The 25123-nt window shown below is 46.6% G+C and overlaps 1 protein-coding gene across 3 annotated transcripts in view; it reads left to right on the plus strand.

The window, feature by feature from the left end:
* The window catches only part of Gel (Gelsolin), a 154902-nt gene that overhangs the window by 115884 nt on the left and 13895 nt on the right, over nucleotides 1-25123 (plus strand). For all 3 annotated transcript variants that reach the window (XR_012883872.1, XM_075865294.1, XM_037412205.2), the window contains exons 7-11: nucleotides 7646-7724; nucleotides 9756-9854; nucleotides 10210-10366; nucleotides 13385-13500; nucleotides 16233-16370. Coding sequence is in view for 2 of the 3 variants with exons in the window: in XM_075865294.1 (XP_075721409.1) it covers nucleotides 7646-7724; nucleotides 9756-9854; nucleotides 10210-10366; nucleotides 13385-13500; nucleotides 16233-16370 (589 nt within the window). In the remaining variant the exon portion in view is untranslated. The remainder of the gene's footprint in view (nucleotides 1-7645; nucleotides 7725-9755; nucleotides 9855-10209; nucleotides 10367-13384; nucleotides 13501-16232; nucleotides 16371-25123) is intronic.

Below are 25123 nucleotides of genomic sequence, written 5' to 3' on the forward strand. Positions count from 1 at the left end.
AGAAACTCCCGCCGAAAGCGGGCCTTGGCGAACGCCTTCCCGTCATTGCCACATTCTGCGCCTTGTATGCCGTTCCATGGGCTCACCGTTATCGCTTGCTCGGAAGGGTCGTCAGTTGCTACGCCATCTATTTTGTGCCCATCAGGCATCGATCGAACATGAATTTTCTCGTGGATCAGCTTACGGCGTGGTTCGTGGAAAGTTGTCTGCTGGTCGGACGTTCGTGCGATCTGCGGCCCGACCATGCATGTGGAAGTTGTAAGCTCAAACTGCTGCGCGTGGGCTCGGCGGCACGGCTGTGAAGAGATGAACGACATAACTGACGGCGCAGGCAATGGAGAACTCGTTGCTAGTGGTTTCTTCTTTCGCCTAGACATATACAGCTTTCGTTGTAATAATTTTATAAACTGTTTACTCAATCTTGGCGTATAAAATCGCAGCCAGCCCTAAATTTCAATATGAGGTAGATATGCAACACGCCCGCAACATTACGTTCTTCGTGGTTTGCAGTCATGTTTCAAATGTCCGTCATGATGCGTTAGTCCGTATTGACCAGAATAATATGCGCATCCTTTTAACCATTTTCCCTGTTGGAAGTACAAGTTCCTAAGGGCTATTGCGTTGCGATGATCCTGTTGAATCTAGATGACTCTAATAAATAAATCAGCCCATCAGTTGAAATCAATTCAGTGGCTGTAAGAGCACGGCCACTGGATAAAAAACAAGGTTTTTTTTATCCAGCGGCCATAGTAAGAGTGGCTCAGGAAACAAAAAACCGTATGCTTAGCTTGCATGAAAGCAACTCCACCAACGCGAGCGCGATTTCGCCTCTCGCTTTCATTAAGACGCCTGTTTTCCCCGACCAGCACAGGCGAGGAACCAGTCACGCTGATTATCCTGACCAGTGTGTGCTAAAGGCAGCCAGTTGTTTTCTTGTCCTTTATACTTGACGTACATGTGCGACTACCGTGCAGTTGTCATTGTGTTTCCGAGGCGGGGGCTGTCGTGAATACGCGTTCTTTCCTAAACATTTTGCCGCTTCAACCGTGCAGCAACCTTGACCACTATAGTATCACCTTATTAAGTATTGAAACCGTGTTTTTATTTTGCCTTTGCATTTTATAAACTCTATACTGGTGTCACTGGTGGTCGCAAAACCTTCTTTTGTCGTAGTCAAAACGCATAATGTGTCGAAGTAGCTTCTTGTTAATAGCACAGGGATAATGGCAGGATCAGTTTTGAAGAAGTATTGATTAGTTCGTTATCTCATCATGTTTCCGCTAAAAAAAGAAAAGCGCCTCTTCAGTTGATGCTATATATAGTCAACAAGGGACACGTGTTTCAGTCGCAACAATTGGCTGCGAAGTGTTGTTGGCAGCACAACAGCGGCAGGAATAGTGTTCACGAGCTTCCTTTGAAGCTTCGCCGCAATTGTAATCACCTGATGACGTGTAAGCATGGCACATTGCTCTAACGGGTTCAAACTGTCGCTCATTAGGCACTTTTAGTTGGGCGTACGTAACGAGCCTTCGTACGTTGCACGATACATTGCGTACGCTGCATGCGAAGCGCTCAACGACACTTCTATTGGTTCACCGTATTGACCGTACCGAGATATGTCTGGCTCAACTAGACGTATGTTCTTAGAAATAAAACAGTTTTTGGGTGCTTTTCAGCGCCCTCATGCGGGAGCAGCGCAACATCGTCCCTCAAAGTAAAATATACTCGGTTTGGGCCGGCTTTGTTGCTCTCTGTGTTCGACGTCGTCGCTGCGGGTTTGCTATTTGGTTCCTATATCAATCGACATATCGCGTCGCGCTGCGTAGGCTTCGCCTCGTCACGTTTACGCACGCCGCGTTTTTTTTTTTTTTCGGGTGTACGCGCGCATCTCTGGAATCAATGAGTTGCGTACTGCACATGAGCAGTTCTCTCCCGTGGCAGCGCTGTGTAGGTGGGCTCGTTACATACGCCCAACTAAAAGTGTCTATTGTAATGACGACGCCGACACGTCTGACACGCCTAGAATTTTTTTTCGATGACGCTAGCCTGCATCGTGGGGGGAGACAAACAAGCTCCGTGGGCTACTGCAGCTCTAGAGTAAGCCACGAAGCCGCCGCATATTCAAGCTCTTGACGTGAGCCAGATAAGCGCGCGCGAGCGATGCAGGGGTGCTGATGGCGTTATTTTTTTTAGCGTCTAACGAGTGGTGCCTCGCAAGCTACTTCGCTCGTGGCTTATCAAAACAGCGGCGTCCATGGGCCAACACCTTACCCAGGAGGCGCGCGCACAAGGGATCTCCCACACGGCACGGAGTGCGATGTTTAAACACGGCTGGGCAAAAGGTGTAGCCCAACAAAGTGTAAATATAGTGTAGGGATTGCCAGACGGATGTGTGGTTGTTTCGTGAAAGCCAACGTTCTTTACTTTTACTCTGCGTTGGCTCTTTACCAACGGGTGGTGCGCTCACGCAAGGGCACGTCTTAATAAAAAGCTGCAGCAGTGGCGTTTTGTAGGGAAAATTCCCATAGGCATTTTCAACCACGTGGTATGAAAAACAATCACAGCATATCCACGGAGTGAATGATGTGATCAGTGGAGCGAAGCTTCTAAGGGTTTTATCGGCAAACCGAGAATTATCGGCTGGCTGTGTCTGTCTGTTAGTCTATCCATCTGTATGTATGTATGTATGTATGTATGTATGTATGTATGTATGTATGTATGTATGTATGTATGTATGTATGTATGTATGTATGTATGTATGTATGTATGTATGTATGTATGTATGTATGTATGTATGTATGTATGTATGTATGTATGTATGTATGTCGGCCCGCCCGTCCGTCTTTCTGTATGTCTGTCCGTCTCTCTAATGAACAAGCCATATACCGCCATCGCGCATCTTTTCATCATTTATTAATCATATACAAGTATGCCACAATCAAGCGGACATTACAAGGACTAAAACGAGAGGTGGCTACTACATACAGAAAACGTTCCGCCTCTAAAAAAAAGACCTCGCTGGGTCTCTTGTGCACTAGCCTTTGCGAGTCGAATGCCAAAGCCATCTACTTTTTCTTCCTCTCAGTCGATGCGTATGAGGGAGGAGGAAGGAGGAGGAGGAAGCAACAAAAAGGGAGAAGGCAGGGAGGTTAACCAGAAAGACATCCGGTTGGCTACCCTACACTAGGGGATAAAGGAAGGGGACAAGAAAGACGAGAAAGAGGGAAGAGAGGGAAAAAGGGGGTGGGGGAGAGACTGACAGTGATTTCACTGCAGCGTGTAGAACTCTACCGCATGTCAGAGGCGTTCACACAAGCCTGTCTTTCTCAGGAAACGCAGCAGGGCTTTCACTGCCTTGTGGGCTGTCGAGGCATGTGTACGTTGCTGTAATAGCACCTGCACAGAAAGAGGCCGATCATACAGTCGCTGCATTGCGTTGGCAAGTACTTGTCTCTCTCTGAGGCAAATCGAGGACAATGACACAGCAGGTGTTCGATATTTTCGTCGGTGCCGCAAACATCGCACGCCGCACTGTCAGTAATTCTGATTAACGTGGTATAAGCTTTCGTGAAAGCAACTCCCAGCCAAAGGCGATAGAGAAGCGAAGCTTCACGTCGATGTAGGCCGGGTGGAGGCCGGAGTTGTGAAGGGTCGAGCTCGTGCAGTCGTGTACGTCGTATGCTTGGTGTGTTCAACTCAGTCAGTGTGAGACTGCGGGCCAGTTGACGAATCTCCCTCGCCACATCCGCTCTTGAAAGCGGTATCGGAACACTGTTCGCTTTTTTATGTGACGTGCGAGCAGCATGATCTGCAGAATCATTGCCGCCTATACCACTATGCCCAGGTAACCACTGAAAGACGATGTCATGGCCTTTTTGTATTAACAGGTGGTGAAGTTTCACGGTTTGGTAGGTCAACTGGTCGTGGCATCCGCGTCGGAGAACTGATATCAGGCACTGTAACGCTGGTTTTGAGTCAGAAAACACAGCCCATTTACCGGGTCTTTCTTCTGAATTGATGTGTTCCAGTGCATTGCGCAGAGCCTCGAGTTCTGCCGTCGTTGAACTTGTCACATGTGAAGTCTTAAAACACCGAGTTATCCCTTGTGATGGTATAACCACTGCTCCACCTGAACTAGACGGCGTAGTAGAGCCATCCGTGTAAATGTGCACGTGGTAACTGTAGTTTTCTTCGAGTAGGAATAGACTCAGTTGTTTCAGGGCATGTGTCGGTAAGTCCGATTTTCTCCTCATTCCTGGAATCATTAAGTGAACTCGCGGCCGGCTCAAGCTCCAAGGAGGAAGCAGTGGCTTTGATGCAGGTGCGTATGTCTCAGCAAACCATGAACGATACTTGGAGACAATAGTGCCGTATGTCGTGCGGGGCCTTTCAGCAGCTAGGCTCGCCAGGTGGTGAGAAGGGGTCCTGGCATAATGCTTGAGGTGCATGCGCATTGTCTCGGTAATAATATGCGTATTTATCGAGTGATCTTGAGCGATGGCAATGGTTTCAGCCGTTGAAGCACTGCGGGGTATTCCAAGGCATACCTTAAGTGCTTGGGCTTGAATGCTCTGAATTGCGCGCAGGTTGGTCTTGCCGGTGTTAGACATTGCAGGTAAGCTGTACCGTAAGAATCCGATAAACAGCACTCTGTACAGTTGTAGCATGGATGGTATGGGCACTCCCCAATTTTTTCCTGCAAGGAATTTGAGCATGTGGCATGTTGCGATCAGCCGCTTCTTCACATAGTTCACGTGTGGAGTCCACGACAGGTTTCTATCTATTATGACTCCTAAGAACCTGTGGCTTCTGCTGAACGATATGTATTCTTCATTAATCGATATACTGTAAGTAGACATTGGTTTCCGCGTGAACGCTACCACTGCACATTTTCCGTGTGTGCGTATGAGGGAGGCAGCAGGAAACACGAGCGGTGGCTTCACATGCTGTTGCCAAGCGAAGTCTTCATTATCTTCTATGTCGCGAGCTTCCGGGTTTTGGTCGCCGCCCAAAGGAGGGCGCTACAACGGCATCGTGTGGCGTTAACATGATGCCACGCCAGAACTGGAAACGTTACGATGACGTTGTAAATTATTGCTATTTGTGAAGTCATGATGTGGCGACGTCATCACGTGATGATTTCTTGCGTCCCGCCGCCGCCCCTGCTTGATGAGGCATCTAAGGTTTTCGCCTTAATAAACAAGATGGAATGGAATGGATAAAGGAATGAACTGAAACACACGGGCACATCGACAATGCATCGGAAGCTTTCCGCATCTCTCCTGCGTCTGGTGTGGGCCAACCAGTGACCGTGCCATGATTTAGTGTGGCATCATCGTCAGACGTAAGATGGACTTAACGCTATTTGGCGTTGCGTGACAAGCCATAATATCTTCTAGTCACGTGATTCAATGCATCATTCTTCTTGACAGTCACTTTTCGTCTTCGATGAAGCTAAAGACTTCAATCAACAGTAATTTGACGCAGTAGGATGAGATCCGCAGCTGGTCGTATGTACAACTGTAAATGTGCACGTGACCGAGTTGCGCCTCTGTCTACTCAGCGTCGTATGCAGCAGCCTTGATTCCAGGTTCGCTGTGTTCGTGTTCTCAAAATTGATTATTTTGATGTATATATAGGTTACCACAGACAAATCTTCAGTCTTGCCGCAAATGACGCCTATGGTTGACAGGCGTTCTCGTTACGAAGAGCACATGATCCATATTCATTCTTGCACGTTGCAGCAGCGTTGAGAGGAGCGTCGCCGAGGCGACGATGCTGTCTAGATCTTCTTTCTAGCGTTTCTCGCTATTCAAATTGTGCTCGTGTTTCTCGTAAGCGCAGAAATACCCAAAGAAAAAGAGACGGGCATTCACTCTCCTGGCACCTCGTTTAATTAGCGTTATTAATTCACGCGTCTCGCGCGCACGAAACGAGTACCATGAGTGCGTGCAATTAAAATGAGGCCTCTGTCGACGTGGCTTTTTATGTCATTGGGGCTGCGCCCTTGTAAGTTGAATTTTGTGTATTACAAGTTTTAAATGCGAAGCATTTCTTAGCCAACTTCAACGACTTTGAGCGTATCTATCTATCTATCTATCTATCTATCTATCTATCTATCTATCTATCTATCTATCTATCTATCTATCTATCTATCTATCTATCTATCTATCTATCTATCTATCTATCTATATCTATCTATATCTATCTATATCTATCTATCTATCTCTATCTATCTATCTATCTATCTATCTATCTATCTATCTATCTATCTATCTATCTATCTATATCTATCTATCTATCTATCTATCTATCTATCTATCTATCTATCTATCTATCTATCTATCTATCTATCTATCTATCTATCTATCTATCTATCTATCTATCTATCTATCTATCTATCTATCTATCTATCTATCTATCTATCTATCTATCTATCTATCTATCTATCTATCTATCTATCTATCTATCTATCTGTCTGTCTGTCTGTCTGTCTGTCTGTCTGTCTGTCTGTCTGTCTGTCTGTCTGTCTGTCTGTCTGTCTGTCTATCTATCTATCTATCTATCTATCTATCTATCTATCTATCTATCTATCTATCTATCTATCTATCTATCTATCTATCTATCTATCTATCTATCTATCTATCTATCTATCTATCTATCTATCTATCTATCTATCTATCTATCTGTCTGTCTGTCTGTCTGTCTGTCTGTCTGTCTGTCTGTCTGTCTGTCTGTCTGTCTGTCTGTCTGTCTGTCTGTCTGTCTGTCTGTCTGTCTGTCTGTCTGTCTGTCTGTCTGTCTGTCTGTCTGTCTGTCTGTCTGTCTGTCTGTCTGTCTGTCTGTCTGTCTGTCTGTCTGTCTGTCTGTCTGTCTGTCTGTCTGTCTGTCTGTCTGTCTGTCTGTCTGTCTGTCTGTCTGTCTGTCTGTCTGTCTGTCTGTCTGTCTGTCTGTCTGTCTGTCTGTCTGTCTGTCTGTCTGTCTGTCTGTCTGTCTGTCCGTCCGTCCGTCCGTCCGTCCGCGCACCTTTTTCTAAATGTGACTTTCTGTATGAATATTGGGTGTGCATTTCATCTTTAGAGCGCCTTTTTGCGTACGTTGATTTTGTTTTTAGATGAGAGGTGATTCAATCAATCAGTGGTAGCCTAATAAATTATTAGCGAGTGTTGTCCGCATTGAATCTCATGCTTCTGCACTGCAGTACCGACTGGTGCCCATTCAGGTTCTTCCGTTTAACTATTTCGCTACAACATGAAGCCAGATTCAGAAATAACAGACATCTTTTTTTTTTATGTGAAAGCCTTATGCTTGTCATAGAGGCAAAAACCTTTTTCAGATTTGACGAGACCTGGCGATACCTGCTGATGAGACCTTGATCGGCATCACCGTTAGAACGATTGATAAAAAACAATGTCTATGTAATTAAAGCTGGTCAGAAGTCACGCAGTATTGAAGTGCTTGAATATGTGCCAACACCGTATCGAAAGTCAACGTAACAGAACTTCATCAACGACAACAGTCTTCCGCAAAGGGAGAAAAGCGAATATAAAAATTTTTGTTGACATTTTTATTGCTCTCTTGCGGAGAGAATCTCAGAGAAAGGAGGCTGCTGACGTTTTTTTGTATTTTTCTTCTTTTTTTTTAGAATTTCGGATGCCGATGGCGAACTCAAAGTGGAAAGGGTCGGTGAAAAACCACTCGCTCACACGCTCCTGGACCCTAACGTGAGTTGAGCAGCTTTTCACAGTCGTAAAGATGCATGGCCCCGCCGCGGTGGTCTAGTGGCTAAGGCACTCGACTGCAGACCCGCAGGTCGCGGGATCGAATCCCGGCTGTGGCGGCTGCCTTTCCGATGGAGGCGGAAATGTTGTAGGCTCGTGTGCTCAGACTTAAGTGCACGTTTAAGAACCCCAGGTGGTCGAAATTTTCGGAGCCCTCCACTGCGGCGTCTCTCATAATCATATGGTGGTTTTGGGACGTTAGACCCCACACATCAATCAAATGCTTCGTCGTAAGCAAGACCCGCTTGTTCTTGTTATATGAGAGCTTGGATGCTACTTTCGTTTTAGTTTCTGGTGTTTGCTCGGAAGCTTTTACAACAGGTGTACACTGAAGCAATAAAAAAAAGGTTGTGATGTCACGATGCTAATTTCGTGCGGCGAATTTGAAAATCGAGTTAAAAGTTTGCATCAACCTATACAAATTACTTCATTCTGTCAAAAAAGAAGCTACAGGTACAGCAGCCGGTACCGCGAGTCTGACCACCGCCTGTGATTGGTCCAAGCTCCATGACATCATCGGCGGGTTGGTGAGGTCAGCTGACTGCGCTTGCTGGCAGGAGATCCCGGGTTTATCTGTTGAAAATGGGTAGTTGTTGTTAGTATAGCGAATTGTGGATGCTGCAGCGAGTTCGCTGTAGCCATATTCCGGTCATTAATTCGCCATCGCAAGTGTATATAAACCACGCAAAAACACAACTAGTGAATGTCGGATGGCAAAAATATCTAATCAGAAGAAGAGAATGCTGCAATGGCGTTCTCTTTTTCTACGTAAGTGGTCCACAACATATTGTCGCGAGAGGAAACGACAAAGGGGTCGTTTCCTCTCGCGATACTGGGATAACCGCATCCGAAGCATGCGCTCTGTAATTGTCGCCTCACGGACGAACTTGTTGGCGGGTTGGGCACGAGGCCCGCAAAAAGCTGTTCCTTTACGCCGCGCATTAACAGTCGTACTTTCTTGGGCTCTGGCATCTGCGGGTCAGCTCGTCGGGACAGTCGCGACATATCTTCAACAAACATGGCAACACTCTCGTTTGGCTGTTGAAATCGTGCAGACAGTACCTGCTCAACTCTTTCTTTCCGCTTGAGGTTGCAGAAGGTCTCACGGAGTAATCGATGGAGCTCCAGCCAACTGGTGAACGAAGTATCGTGGTTCTCGCACCACACTCTTGCTGCATCAAGAAGAGAGGTGTAGACGTTTTTCAACATACGGCGATTGTCCCAGTCATTGACGGTAGCCACTCAGTCGAAGTGGTCTAACCAGTCTTCCACACCCTCACCGCGATTGACGTGGAAAGGGTTAGGCATGCACCTGTCTCGCGGCCCTTGGAGACAAGCGCATTGAGACCATTCGTGCTGTATCATCTCTTTATGTATGAGTAATTATTATCGGAACCTTTAGCTAGTCATCTTCACTGAACACATTTATGTCACTCTCATGATTTTAATACATTTATGTTTTACCTGCCGTTAGCGCGAGGAATGTCTGGTCTCTATACAGTTAGTCGTCACACCCATTGCCCACATCTTTTGTATCATGTACTGGTGGTCTTTGGCCATCACGTCCCCTTGCGCCAATCCACATATCATGATGATTTTTATTGCATTATTTACATGCATTAACGAAAAAAAGCAATGACCTGGCTCAGTGGTAGAATACTGAGCTCGCACGCAGGGCACACGCCTTGAAATCCCATTATGTCATTGGTATTTTTATTTACTAGTTTTCTTATTTGGTGCGACAGTGGTTACGGACACCGGCGGCGGCGGCGGGCAACTGTGGTGCACGAGACCCTTGTGATCTCATAGCAGCTTTTGCTGTAAAAAGGGGACACACGCACTGCGCTCACTTCCAACTCTAGCTTTATTGAAAAAAAAAACGACTTTAAAATATATATCGCATTTTGTGCTATACCCTCGCATCAAGCGGGATACATCAGCTGTATTATGCATGTCTTTTCTTAACTCCACCAGGACTGCTTCCTTCTGGATGGCGGTATGTCCGGTCTCTTCGTCTGGGTCGGTAAAGGAGCGAGTGCCAAGGAACGCAAGGAGTCCATGCTGTTGGCCCAGGTATGTACTGGGACATGTGACTAAAGAATACGGACGAAGAAGACCAAAGCCTTTCTCTCACTATATCATCCTCACCTTGAGGACGTTAAATTGCGCCAATACTGAGAATTTTTCTGATTATTACTTTTCATGATATCAGAATTACTTCTTGTGCACACATATGCTTATATGCACAAAACACTACACTGAACCTGCCAATTAAGCTGCTTGCCTAGATCATACAAATCGCGTTTTTTCGAAGTTTTAATTCCTTCAATATCCTCCACACCTTTCTTCCTCCAAGCGAAACATAAAAAAACGAGACGCTTATATTGCAACTGGTGTCTCAATTTGTCTGTTCGCTCACTGTTCGCAGAAATATCTCACGTACCGCGGATACCCGGAGTGGTGCCAGGTGACGCGCGTCATCTGCGGCGCCGAGCCGCCCATCTTCAAGCAGTACTTCGCCTCCTGGAAGGAGCAAGAGCACAGCGGCGTTTTCGGCAGGAAGGGTGCGCTCAACCGCATTGCCGGTAAGGACGCCGTGGAGTGACCTGCTCGTCTGTATTATGAAAGAAGCCAGGACGTGCGCACACAGATACGAGAAGAGAAGCAGACAACGCAAACGCCATCTCTAAACTGAGAGGCCTATGCTCGAGGAGGGGATGGATCGGAAGGATAGGGCTAGACTCTTGCCTCATTACCCTATTCTATAGAATGTCGAGGTGTATATATCCATCTTTTAGTCCCAAATTGGAAAGTGGTTGATTGTAGACACCTTCAAACGAAAAATTACACGAACCCGGTGCATCTTAAGCGCATGTTTCTGTAACTATACTGAGGCGAAATGTCAATTACGTGATGATACAGCATCCACGTTAGAGAAAATACCTGGTTTTGTGGAATAGCTCAGAAAGAAATCGCAGTCCCCCCAGATGAACTAAGGGTGCGGTGGAGAACCGCGTCGACTAACTCAGATCTCCAGGACAAACATTTCGGTGACCCAGCAAGCTACCGAAAGGCAGTGTCTCTCTAGTGCCCCCTTGGCAGTCTGGAGCGAGGCCATTGATTTGCAGGTCATTCAGCAAAGTTGTCACACACGCACAAAATTTGTGTGCTCATGCAGGCTCACTTCTGGTAGTGCCAAATGTCATTTGGGCGCCAGTCGACTACGTGAGGGTTATCTGGTAAATGTGTTTGATTTCTTCCTGAAGCAACTTAATGAAAAGCTGGCACATGCGTGAGTTTTCTATAGTATTGATACGCCAAGCCTCAACCATTATACTCGTTTCTTCGTCGTTATGTCTGTATGAAACTGTGAATTCGTATAATTCTACATGCGAAGAAGCTCTTTGACTTGCCCGTGTTACGCTGTCCCTCCGCACAAGTGACGTCACGCTCCCCTCGCAGCGCGCGCGGACGTCACTCTCTTCCTTGCCTGGCGCGCGTTCGCTCTGCTACCGCGAACGCAGCTCGCTACACCACCACCTAGAATAGTCTAGGTGGTGTTGGCTACACTGCCGACCAACACCACCTAGACTATTCACAGTCTAGGTGGTGTTGTGCCGACTCGTCCTTTCACGCGCAATAAACCTGACGCGCGCCGAATGTATGCGTTTAAATATGTCTGTACGTGTCACCTGTCGCTCGCTTCACCCTCTACACTGCTCGCAATGCTCGAGCGCACATCGAGTGGTAACACTCTTTCAACCCGTTTATCTGCGATGGAGAGGACGCCGTAAGACGACGCTCCTTCGCCCGCTGAAATTTCCGCCGAGACGATTACGCCTAACCAGGCCGTCTCCGGCATTGCGAAGGTTAGCGAAGCCGAGTGCGTTTGCGAATGGCGACGGCATTTACTCGAGTAAATGCTGCACCGAGTTTCTCGTCCAACCGTTCTTCCAGCACCCGCGTCGACGCCCGTTTCAACCGAGTCAACGCCGTGCACACCGCTGCTGCTTCGCGTCCCATCAGGGTTCCGGAGAGATGGCCGAAGTTTTCTGCATGCATTTTCATTGTCAAGAATGTAACGAAAGTTAGGATGGTGATCATTAGGATAAGGATAATTTGTGATGATCAGTAGCGTTTATTGGCGTTAGGACCGCTTCCGGCCAATTTGGGCCAAATAATCATTTGTACTGTGTTGGTGGACTACTAATATTGTCTCTGTCTCGTAGACTATTAAAGTCTGACTAATGTATTAGTGCTGTAACTCGAGATGGTTATTTATGATCTTCTAAAACTGCACATAAACTATAGACGAACACTTGAGTTGAGGCATCCAATAATTTCTCTCATCTTAAGCGTTCGTCCGTAGCTTTCACACTTCTTTAGACGTCCTGAATGAAAGGGCAAGGCTTTTCAAGGATTTTCAAGACTTTTCAAGACTTTTCCCAGTGGGCTGGTTAAGGAAGTTTAGAAAAATTGCTGTAGTGGAATTTTTTTGACCATGAGTGGAGCCGTGCCAACCGCAAGATGGCGGCTGCGGCCGCCATCTTACTAGAGGCATGATGAGCTGATTGCATTTAGCTATTGAGAAGGAGCGTTTTCCTCGCACGCCCAACGAGTTTAACGTGGCAACCTTTCCGGGTCCGATAGTACTCAAAGTGCGTCCTTGTGTTACTAGTTTTCTTTAGTATGCCTCGAATTCAAGGTAAATTTCATTGGAGATTAAGTCACCGATACTAGTCTCTACGGATTACTTCTTCGGAAGCAACTATCTTTAATGTGTAATTAAAGTAGCCTTTAGACTAACAAATCAAAGCCACTTGATGTCTAAGTGGGTACCACCAGAAATAACATGTTTTTGATATCCTTGGAGGGCAAAACCTTGCTTTACTACTGTTGGCAAAGCATTGCAGGTGCTTCCACTCCAGCAATTTTTTAAACCTCCTTGGGGCAGACTTGGTGTCCCCTTTAAGTGACAATTGCGTACACACTTATTTTATTGTTTTCTTACTGTTTTCTATGTTTACATGAACAACATCATAACAAAGGGTCTCTAAAAAGACTTATTTCGTAAGATGTGCCAAAGTTCGTCCTGTGTTGGGGGTGCCACTTCATATATAGGATCGCACGTACATTTAACAAATGACTGTAGTCGCTTGATGCCACGAAAGCACACGTAATATGTCCGCCAAGCACTGATCTCAACACTAGAATTTAATACTCCATGTTATGTTGCGAGGTTCAGGTGTGCATCACTTCATAAAGCATCGTGCTCACCAGGAACACAATGACGCCGCCTAGCGAACCGCCTTCAGTTTCATTCAAAATAATGACCTTCCTCTGCTTTCTGCCATCCCTGTTCTCCTCAAAATTATGCCGCTCAAACATAGAGCTGCTCGGCCATCCTCCACAAACTTAAGTGAAGCATCCGCTATGCATATGTGTTATTGAGTAATGATTCATTCATTGAATAATCTAATCTCTTAAATATCACTCGTGTTTTATTTTGTTAAGGACAACGCAACAATGAAAGCCTTCAGCTCTTTTGGCAGGCTACGCCGCAGGTTTAACTTTCGAATGAGTCACTCACTTTCGTTCTTCAGAAATGGACAAGACGTTCAACGTGAGCGACCTGCACCGCGAGAAACGACGCCTTTTGGCCAAGAACCTGGGCAAAGCCTGTGGTTTCATGCCGGATGACGGCTCTGGAACACTGGAGGTAAGCCAGACCACTTGTTATACTACTTGGATGATGTAAATGCTGCCCTCTCTCGAAGCTATAGGCTCTGCAAACGCAAACGTGTTTCTTCGTCAACTTTAATTAATTCTCATCTATTTCATATTTACTGTACTGCTGTGATAAACTACAAGAAATGTCTAATAAACTTCGCTTGCTTTCATGATGCTTTATGAGGGCGAAAGGTTTGTGCGAATGCTTCTGACTTAATCGCGCATGCTGCAGCGACTTTACTTCCTCTCTTCTCTTGCTCTTTCTCCCCTTCCTTAATCGCCCAGTGTAGGATAACCAACCGTGAAAGTATTCATGGTTAACCTTCTGGCCTTCTTCCTTTACGTTTTATTCCTGCATTGTTCGTTGGATTCATTAGGTTGCCTCCTGCAAAAAAAAAAAAAAAAAACTAGCATCCCCGATCATTTCTTTGCTTTCGTTCTTTACCTTTGATGCGACACAAAAGAAATAAATGACGAAGTATAGATTACAGTCAAAGGCACGGGCAGCGGTTATCGCGACACTCATTCTTACTTAACGTATTTACTTTCTGAAAGTGTGCGTTTAATTGTACAGCGTCGACCTCGCCTGGACGTGCAGATGTTCACATTCCTCAACAGCCTACATAAATGGGGAAAAAAGCTGTGATCAGTATTATCGCTTTTTCCACCATCAGGCACCTTTATCTGCAAAAAAGAACGTTTGGGCGAGTTCGTTGCTCTTCATAAACCAGAGCGCACATGAGAACACGGGCCAGAAAGAGCGCTTGTCTCTTTCTGTCTCGTGTTCTTATGTGCGCTCTGTTCTACGAAGATGCTTCAGCTGACCGCTCCGGTCAGCTAAATGTTTACGATCCGTCCCGGTCAGACCTGCGTATGCTTTAACTCCCGGACGACTTTTCTTGGCTGTGCAGCAAAAAATAGAGCTACATCACGCGTATCTCACCGATAAACCATGTAGTCCCACAGTCGTGTCCTTATTTGTTTCGTGAGATGCAAAAAATACGGCCTTAAGTTTTTGCATGTAGCTCTTTGAAGCGGATGCAGTTCACACTAGGGAGATAACAGTATTTGTTATAATTTATACATTGTCACTTCGCGTTCTTGCGCGCAAGAAAATGCCGCGCCTGTGACTTGTATCTGGAACTCCATTCGACGTCTGCGTCGATATGAAACGCTGATCGCGTGAAGCAACCACTTTCCATAGCCTTGCGGAACGCCTGCCATACCGGACTGCTTCTATAGTACATGTGCATACCCCGCCCCTCAAGCTTTCGCCTCATTTCCAAGAAAATTTGTCCGCGAGTATAGTTAATTTTACTCGAACGTGTAGAAGGAAGAGTAGAGCGCGTGCGCACAACGATGACGGGAGCAGCGGAACGTAGAACGCATATCTTCAGTTGACCGGCGGGCGCCGGAGGGTAAAGCTTCGTCTGGGTTTTGTCGTCGTTTTGCAACCAAGCTCACCGTGTCTCGACGAAGGCACTTCGTGAAATTTTTGCAGTTCCCTGCACTTCGTCAGGACGCTACATGGACGGTGTGACCATGGCCGTAGCGTGGCTGAGCGTGAGTGCCGCTCAGCAGAATGCGCATAATGGTGTTTTTATTCAGACACATCGCAGAAAGTACAACTGTACTGAGATGCCTAAGTATATGATGTCTGTGATTTATGTGTCAGTGTGTCTGTATACCAAGAGGCAAACGATTCAAAGCACTGTGTACTGTACTAAACTCAAATTTTCGCCCCGCCGCGGTGGTCTAGTGGCCACAGTACTCGGCTGCTGACTCTATTGATATGTGGGGTTTAACGTCCCAGAACCTCCATATGATTATGAGAGACGCCGTAGTGGAGGGCTCCGGAAATTTCGACCACCTGGAGTTCTTTAACGTGCGCCGAAATCTGAGTACACGGGCCTACAACATTTCCGCCTCCATCGGAAATGCAGCCGCCGCAGCCGGGATTTGAACCCGAGACCTGTCGGCTGCTGACTCGCAGAATCAAATCCCGGCTGCGGCGGCTGTATTTTCGATGGAGGCGAAAACGCTGCAGGCCCGTGTGCTCAGATTTGGGTGCATGTTAAAGAACCCCAGGTGGTCGAAATTTCCAGAGTCCTCCACTACGGCGTCTCTCATAACCAAATGCTGGTTTTGGAACGTTAAACCCCACATATCAATCAATCAATTTCAAAATTTCAGAGTGTCTTTAGTAGAACAGATAAATAACTTATATATACCACTGTGTACTCTCCCACGGCCTCTTGATTGACCACGGCATTTGGGAATACTACTGACAATTTGCCATATTTGTAATAATGTATGGGTGCGTTTAGAAAAAGTTGTTAATAATTTAGAGTACTTGGTATTCTGCTATGGGAGAGTATAAAGCCGTCCCGTGGGCCTCACACTCGATGAGGCCGTTTCGACAAACAATAACGCTGTGAATGAATTAGGGTGGATAGATTACTCGACCGCTTTGCGCGAATTGAGGAAATATAAAGACAACACGCAATGCTTGTGGCCTAGACTTTTTGACCATCTGTCTGTAAGGAGGCTCAGGCTTGACACTAGTACTTTCAGATGAACAACCATGAAATAAGGTGCTGATGACAAAAATATTTCTATTTTCCTAATCGTCCGGATACTGCTCACAGTTGCCGCATTTATTTTCGTAATTATTCTTTTTCGGACCGTGTTTGTATTAAATCGCCATTATTTTTGCCTCAGATCTTCCGCGTCGAGAACTTCGAGCTGGCTCCAATAGACCCGGCTATCTACGGTTTCTTCTTCGGTGGGGACAGCTACGTCATCAAGTACACCTACAAGAAGGGCTACAGCGAGCGCTATATCATCTACTTCTGGCAGGTGCGTGAAGTTTGTGGCGGCTACATGGGCTTCTCTGCCAATCATGGTTTAAGAAAAATAACTTAGGTGCATGCACTCTGCCCGATGGCGCATCCAGATAATGTTCGCTTTTTTCCTCCTCTCGGCCCCCATGTCGCAGCGTCCCCCACGCAACTGTGGCCAGCGCATGTACTCTATAGAAGGCGAGCAGCGTGCGTAACATCCACAACGGTGGTGTGCACGTGAGGACTCGGCATTAGAAGTATAATGATTTTTTTTTCGGGCACCAAGCTCCTCCACGCGTGGGTCGGTCGTCTCCGATGTGTGTAGTGCTAGCCACCTCGTTCCAGTAATTCGCCGCGAGGTGATAGTTGTTGGTGGATTTAACCAATGCAGACGTTATAAAACAGATGACGTCCGTGTAGTTTCACGATAAACAAGCAAGAAAAGATGTTATACTTACGCTCGGGGGCACTTTTAAGGGGCGAAGCTCCTTAAGCCGTGGTTCGTGCGTCCGCGAGGTATGTAATAGTTGTCTTCGTCGCAGTGGTAAGTAGCCACCTCTCGTTTAGTGCTTGGAATGCTCGTTGGATGACGGTGCTTCTATATGATGAATATGTGATGAAAAGATGCGAGATGCGGTACTTGGAGTATTCACTATATGGACGGACGGATTCAAGGACGGACGAATGGAAGCGCGGACGGACTGACAGATGCTTCGGCCCACTCATCATCATTTACTCCGAGGACATGCTGAGATTTGTTTTTTCTTACACTGTGAAGCCAAGTCTTTTGGTCGCGAGAAGCGCCGTATGCGTTTCTACGTCTAGCTGCTTCGAACACGGTTAAAAATATACTATGAGGTGAAAAAGAAAAAAATTGCCCGCAGCTTCCCTCGGGGGAACACTGAGGAGGATGCGGAGCATATAATTGGTTAACGGGGTGTTAAATTGCGACTTACTTGGGTCGATGGCTAAATTGGTTAACGTGGTTGTAGGAGGGGGTGTTAAATGAGTGAACACGTACACACGTATGCGAAAGGGCGGCGCTGGTCGAAGGGACGTCGATCATTATGTTTGTGGATTCGTTGGAATTCATTTCACCGTGACCTTGGACGTCGACGCGCCGTACAAACCAACCGACGAGCGGCAACTGAGCGAGCGAGCGCCGACCTTGAGTACATATACAGCACGACGGCGCATGCACTGTCAGCTGTTGAATGTTCTCGAAGCGCGACGCCACATGCGCGTCCACTGGAGAATCAGGAGAATTGTTGATGTCGAACGCGGTGTGTAGAGGAGGAAGGGTGCACAGATGGTGGAGGAGTGAAGCGCGCGCGGTGTGTAGAGGAGGAAGGGATGCACAGGTGGTGGAAGAGTGGGCGACGGCGCGACGGCGCATGCGCGCGCGTCAGCTGTCGAATGTTCGAGAAGCGGTGCGGACGGCGCGGACGGCGCACTACAAGGCGCGAGTATAAGATGCTTCCGCATCTAAAAAAAAACGCGCGTTCGCCTCGTCGCGCTATCGGTTTCTTAAGCCCCAATGTCGCAGCACCCACTGCGAACTTTGGTCGGCGCATGTGGTAAAGACGAACATTATTCGGACGCGCTCTCCAAGGTGGCTGGCTAAGTGTGTCCACTCCTTATTTTTTAAAGACGATAGTCTTTCTTGGGGACTTTCGACGGAAAAATTTTGGTCTGCCTGTCTGTACATTTGTCTGTTTGTCCGCCCTAACAATACCTCAAACGGCACTTAACGTCCGACCCCATCCGCAGCGCCCACCATTATTTCTCAAGGTGTGGCGTTCATATCTGCGCGATTGTCAATTAAAAAAGCAAATGCAAATAGTGCGCATATCTGAGGTGCCTTAACAACACGTCTGCGCTTTGCATGTCTGCTTTTATACGAGAAGAGGCACACACAAGTAACTCTAAGGACTGTAGCGTTAATCGCGCTGCGCTGACAGTGCAATGCGATGCTCAAGAAGGTGTTTCCAACGCTTTGCTACGACGACACGGTGGTGGCACCTGTCCATCGCTTTGAATTGTACACCTTATCACTTCCAAGACTGGCGCGCATCTTTCTCCGCGGTCACGCACGCTTTCGTTTTTGAAGATAACTGTTTTTCTTGCACAGCGCTGCCAATGAAGTAAATATAACGTGACAATATTTTTCATGGTCACAGCTTTGCAAACCACGTGTAATATATTTAATGAGTCTCCAGGGGCTCCGTGCAAGCCCGCAACTCAAAAGCGTTTCCTACGATATATGTGATTATCATCATCATCATTATCTACAACATTACTTAACTACGTTACGTTCACTACAGAGGGATGCATTTTCCATAGATCTCTGAGCTACCCTACCTCGTACAGGATGATTTCATTCTTACCTGTGAATTCCGTAATTTAATCGCCGCATCTAACCCGTTTCCATCCTATGTTGGTCGTGGTCAACTCGGTTGCTCTAACTGACCGCTTATTGTCTGCCCTACGCATTATGTGGCGCCATATTCCCACTCAATGTGGACGAAAGTATCGATTACACACCTGTGCTTGCTGGTTCATGCTACTTCCTTCTGTTTTTTTTTGTTTTTAAGTGTGGAGCAATTTAGGGGCCAGTGTTGTCGTATGCTGTCGTTGTCGCATGTAGCCTGGCGTAAGTCTGGTAGGACGACGTATAACCATCTCTAGCATATTGAGCGCTCGCCCGGGCAAGCGGGAGGTCTTCTTCCTTCTGATATTCAAGTGCCCTGATGATATCATGTGTAGTGAACTTTAGAGAAACGGTCTGTTGTACGCTGTTGGTATAAAAAAGAAAAAAAATGGAAAAAGCACGTGCTATAAAACAGACAAAAAAGGTAGCAAACGAGAAGTTGAAAGATGGAGACAGAGAACAAATAGGAAGACAAATGGAAATAAATGAAATAAACAAATGAATAAACACAGAAAAACTCGACAAGTAAAAAAAAAAGGGGGGGGGGGGAGAAAGACGAGGAGAAGCGAACAAGCCTGTCAAGCTATGGACTTCCTTCAGGCTTGCCGCCATTAGTGCGAAGCTACCATAACTTTTTTTTTATGGCGATCATTGAGAAATAAAATAGCGAAATGGTGTAGTATTCTTTTTTTTTTCGATGAAGCTGGTAGCTTATGCCTGACTGCTGCAGTGATCAATTATTGATACATATGTTGTCTAATAAGCTTTCGTGGTGGAGGCTTGCCTTAAACTCGTTGTTCGAGACCCACTGTAGACAGATAGCCTTGTGTTTTGGTGAAAAAGAGCTCCTGTCCCCTTCGATGGTTTCTTCTATTCCTGCCGCACATAGCACAGTTAAGCAGAGCGTAGATGTATGAAATATTACCGAACTGCAAGCTTATAGGACAATTAAGTCGTTTAAAATATAACAAGTAAAAAAGAGCGTAACTGATGTTTCACGTGCAAACCGATTTTCTTTCCTAGGTCTGCTATAGTTGCATAAATGCTCTGACCTTATCATACTGTATGGTGATCGTGTGCGTCGACTTCAATATAGTTGTTGAGTTAAAGCCTAGGAAATGACCGACAGCCTGACGTTTCCTGTGATGCATATCTGTCCCTACAAACCTAAAGTTGCGTCGTTTGCCTGGTTATAAAGTTGTTACATTAGTCCTAAATTACTCACATTTTGATAACTCTTAAATTGCTGACAAATCAAGCTTTTTGTACTGGAACCAGCTCACTGAGGAGCTTCGATATTCTTAACGAACTGACTGTATTACGTGCACCGTAGTCGCGAACCAATGAACGTTACTCCTTTTACGGGTTTCCTAATTAACCCTTCCTTTTGGCACAGCTGCTAGAACGTGCTGCCGTTTTCGATAAGGAGGGGGTGTGATGTTGAAAGTGCGTTGTTCCTTGGCACGTGCACTCAATGTAAAAATAGTTTAACACTCGCTGATTAACAAGACGAGCTTGACATTACAGGCGCAGTGGCGAAACCACAAATCACGTCTTAAACCACCACACTGACGTGTGCTCTGACGTCACGTGTATACTATAGCGGTTGACCTGCGATATTTGAATCTAAGAAGTTTGAAAAGAAACTGGGCTTGCTGTTGCCTTGTCACTGAAATATTGCTGTTGCATTTCATCTTGGGTCTGCATGTCTTAATGAAACATTTAGCGTTATTTTTTTTTGCCAGATTAGTTGGGATGCTCAGTTAAAAAGTAGCACACTATACTTCGTCTCGGTGAGACTTCTCTCCCGCGATGACAGGGCTGCGCTTACTACTGAAGCCCAGCACGGGTTGTTTCATTGACATTCGCCACAAAGGTTTTTTTTTTTTAGCTGTGCTAACAAACGCGGACAAGAGAAGACTGAAAAAGACTGGACGGGGAACAGCGAGCCAAGACGGGACAGAAAGCTACAAAAAGCACACATACAGCGCTTACTTACAACTGAGTTTATTATCGGGATGCAGGCCCTAGACAAGAAAAAATTAAGTGATGTCACAGCACCACTAAAGCGAAGCGCGCCCACCGTCATGTTCTTCACCTGTATTCAGCTCTTGAGCAAACAGATTTCTTTGTGGTAAAGGGCAACGGAAGGAGAGTTGACACATTCTTGATCTCTCTTAAAAATCTCCAGGGCTTACCGAAGCTCTCGTGGCAGCCTAGGCGCATATACCGGCCTATCGCTCTGCACTTTTCGTATGAAGCTTGACATGCAAAATCTGCGACGGTGTTGCGGAGTTGCTACTCCGGAATCGGAATGAATCCGGAGTCATTCCGCAATTTCCGATTCCGTAATGGAATGGGAATAGAATGGTGACAAAGCTTGGAGGAATTTAATGCGAATGGAATCAAGCGCATTTTTTCGTGGAATGGAATGGGAATGAAATTACGTCGTTTTCAGAAAATAGAGCACATTTTCGTCGATCTGCCGTTTTGGAAATCTCAACCATTAGTAACTCAGACCGTCGAATTTAACAATAAAGCAGTGATTTGAAAAGGCTTGGCTGATTACAAGCATGGTACGTTTATAAGCAACGCACCTACTATATTTCTGTCCTTATATAGACTATGTTGCTCCGAAGTTTCTCTCTAGTCTTCGCGTAACAATTGCTCTATGCCATGGTATCCGTTTCGTGGAACTATCTGGTGGCGGTATACCCACCTTATACCCTGTGATTTTTAAACGCGAATGAATTCCTTAGTCGGGCTATGTCAGGCATTCGGCGTTGTCCGCGGTGTCTGTGACGCCGCTCCCGCTCCCTCTCTCCTAGCTAAAGCTATGAGAGAGCTATGAGAGAGCTATGAGAGAGGGAGCATTAGTGAGGGCAAGAGAGATAAGCTGTCTGTATTTTTTAGCGCTAGAGCTCGCAAACCAGAGATGCCTTTAAGGACCATTGTCAGCGAAAATAGTACTTGGCCGGTAATGGTGAGTCGTTACCTGTTGAAACAATTTAACACTCTTTTGTTAGACGACCCGTTCGCTGTCAAAACTTCCGGTGACATAATTGAGTTTATTCAGGACAATAGCTCTGAAGAAAATTTTTTTCTTTGTCGATGAGGATCTTTTTTATTCTGTACCACACAGGGAGTTACACGGGTGCGTGCAGTCGTGCATAGAGAGCAATGTGTATGTCTTTCATTGACCATGTCAGAGTTTCGATAGACAGTTTTTGGGCCTTCTTGAAATTTTATCTTGAAGCAACGTTCATTTCTTTTGAAGACGAGTTGTTTGTAGAAAAGGAAGGTATTTTTATCGGTTCGTGTGTAGCTTCTGTATACTGTGGTATCTTCCTGGCTCAGATTGACCGACACCCGGACACTGTTTCGTCTAAAGACAAAATGTTACGCGTTTTTAGATACGTGGACGATTTTTTGGTTCTCTTGAAAAAGGAGTCAGATGAACCCTACTCTGCGTGTGTCACGTCTGTTTTAGATAAGTTTAGAGTGTTTGGACAAGGGCTCAAGTTTTCCCACGCTCTTCCTGTCAATGACAAATTCCAGTTTTTAGATCTTCTTTTTATGGTTGACAAAAACTATGTGTGTTGGATGTATCACCCTCAAGCTCAGAAGGCTTTTTTGCCGTATCATTCTGCCCATTCTAAAGTAGTGAAAACGGCCATTGCTAGTACGAGCTTATAGTTAGCTTTTACCAGGTCCTGTCACCGCGTTCTTGAGGAAAGTTTCAGGGTGCAAATAACCAGGCTCGTGTCTGCGCGTTTTTATTTGTTGGTGTTAACGTCAGTATGTGATGCTTTACTGAGAAAATTTCGACATGACGCCACTGGTGGTTTAGGCACAAAAAAAAAGACAGAAAAAATGACCTGTTGTCATTTCGTATGTACACGAAGTGGCTCATTCATGGAAGAACATCCCCTCTCGCTTTGAGGTGCCTGTCGTGTTTTCGGCGCCTCGGAGGCTTTTGCGTACTTGTGCTCGTTCGTGTGGCACACCAAGTGCTGATTGTGTAAAGAAGCACGAAATAAAGTTTTTGAATTGTTTGGTAGGTGTTGCTTATTTGATCCTGCTCAGTTGTGTCAAGGTATACATTGGCCAGTCGGGCCGATGTGTCAATGATCGCTTAAGGGAACATGCGCTGTCGATGAGAAGCGGCACGGGTTCGCATTTGCCGTATACTTATAAAGAGTGCTCGTGTGAACAGCTACTGCACTGCACGAGAATTTAGCGAAGAAGCAAAGACAAAGTGACACCCAATTGGCAGAGGCGCTGTATATTAGGCAATTTGGCGAACAATGTATCAGAGTTCCGTCTCTTTCATTGTGTGATAATGAATTTGCTTTTCTATCAGATAGGTTGTGATGATAGTTGTTTGGTCTTTTCGTGTGATTGCGCGCATGCTTGAGGGTTTCATAAGATGAGCTTTGGCCTAATAAAAGTCAGTTGCGAGTGTGCGCTTTTCCGTGTCTCTTCTTACGTCTTCTTTCAAGTTTGCGCCAATGATGTTTTACACCGCTGTACACCAACTATCCCGAGAGCATACGTTATTGCACTTGAGGCACTGCGCGATCGATGAGCCATGTTCTCCTTTCGCGAGGGTGAGGAGCGCTGCCCGACAAACGGAGGAGACTACAGCCGATGGCGGCAGGAGCTCGGCCAGCTGATTGGCCACCAAGTTCAGCGCCACAAGCCCAGTGGTCGTAGATGACGCCAAGACGGGAAGACGGCACTCCCTATCGTCACCGAGTGCTGGGATAATGCTGGCAGCGGCCGCCGAGCCATCCCTGTTCACCGAGCCGTCCGTGTGAACATGAAAATGGTCGGCTCAATCAGGGCGCAGGTTTCCTGTTATAGGGCAGGCCGAGGTGTGTGTTCCTTGTTGCGGATTCCCAGAATTCTGGTTGGTATGACCAGCCGGGAGTCCCAGTGAGGTGGGATGGGCAGGAGTCCGGAGACAGGAGCATCTGTGATGAGGCCAGCATATTCCAGCGCGATGCATTCCGTGCCAGTGTGGGGCAGCGAGAGAAGTCGATTAACCAGTGCCCTTCCCCTTTGCGTCGTTTACATGTGCTCAACGTGGCGTAGAGCTCAAATCTTGACTCTAAGTGAGAGGGTAATTTGGTTGGCCTCAGCGTACGTCAGGCCCACTGGTAAAGTGATACTCTTAGCCATTACCGCATACTGTAGCAGCCGTATGAAGGCTATTTATGCTCCTACTTTGTTATAGCAGACTGTGTATTGGTTAACAGCCATAGAACTTAAAGTAATAATGGACGTTCGGTAGACATCGTTGTCTGCCCTTTATATGTGTGTGTCATCCCTTAGCGCGAAAGTTTAAATGCGAATGCATTTCTTAGTCGGGGCATGTCAGGTGTCTGACGGTGTCCGCGTGCCGGCTGATGTTATCTTTCCGCTCTCCCTGTCTCATAGCAACAGCTGTGGGCGCGCGCGCTTATCCTCGCCTCTACAAACGGAGTAGGGAGAGAGAGAGAGAATAAAATAAAAGAAAGGCAGGGAGGTTAACCAGAAACTAGAGCATCCGGTTTGCTACCTTGCACTAAAGAAAAATAAAATGGGGAAGAAAGATGAAAAAGAAAGTGAAGAGTAAAATAGACGTGCAAAAAAGTGAGCTGGGTGCTAAAGCCTCTTCTATAGGTTATAGTTCAACAAGGCCTTCACTGATTTTCTGTGTGAAGACAGATCATGGCGGCTTTCAAGCACTGACTGTCCTGACAAGGGTCTGTCGTCAAGGCGAGCTAGCGCAGCAGCTAGCGGCTGCCTTTGCACGCTGTAGCGAGGGCAGTGACAGAGAACATGCTCTATCGTTTCATCGCTGCCGCAATTATTGCAAGCAGCACTGTCTTCCACGCCGATTCGGAAGGTGACACCAAGCCACAGTCGGCAAAGCACCGTTGCCTCAAGTCGGGAGAGTCCGGGCGGAGGCCGAAGTGGTGGACGGTGATTTTCGATCCCCCAGTATCTTTCGAACGCTTTCACTGAAGCTCCGCTCGGGTCGTCGCCTACTACCACCGTCATGGCGGCTCCAGACAACGCTGAATTGTTCGCCGCCGCCGGCGCCCTGCAGCCTCCGCCTTCCGGTTCACCCTGCAACAACCGCCAGCGGGATTCACCAGTGTTCTCTGGTCTTCGAGGAGGCGATGTGGAAGAGTGGCTTCAAAACTTTGACCTCGGTGGGACAATCCCCAGAAGTTGCACAACGTCCCTTTCTACCTGTCTGCTGTCGCGAAAACCTGGTTTAGATTCGTCACCCAGATCTTCCCGACTGGGACATGTTTACACAGCAGCTTCGCCAGATTTTCGGTGCC

This window comes from Rhipicephalus microplus, chromosome 1 (genome assembly GCF_043290135.1).
Source record: "Rhipicephalus microplus isolate Deutch F79 chromosome 1, USDA_Rmic, whole genome shotgun sequence".
NCBI classification, from domain to species: Eukaryota; Metazoa; Arthropoda; class Arachnida; order Ixodida; family Ixodidae; genus Rhipicephalus; species Rhipicephalus microplus.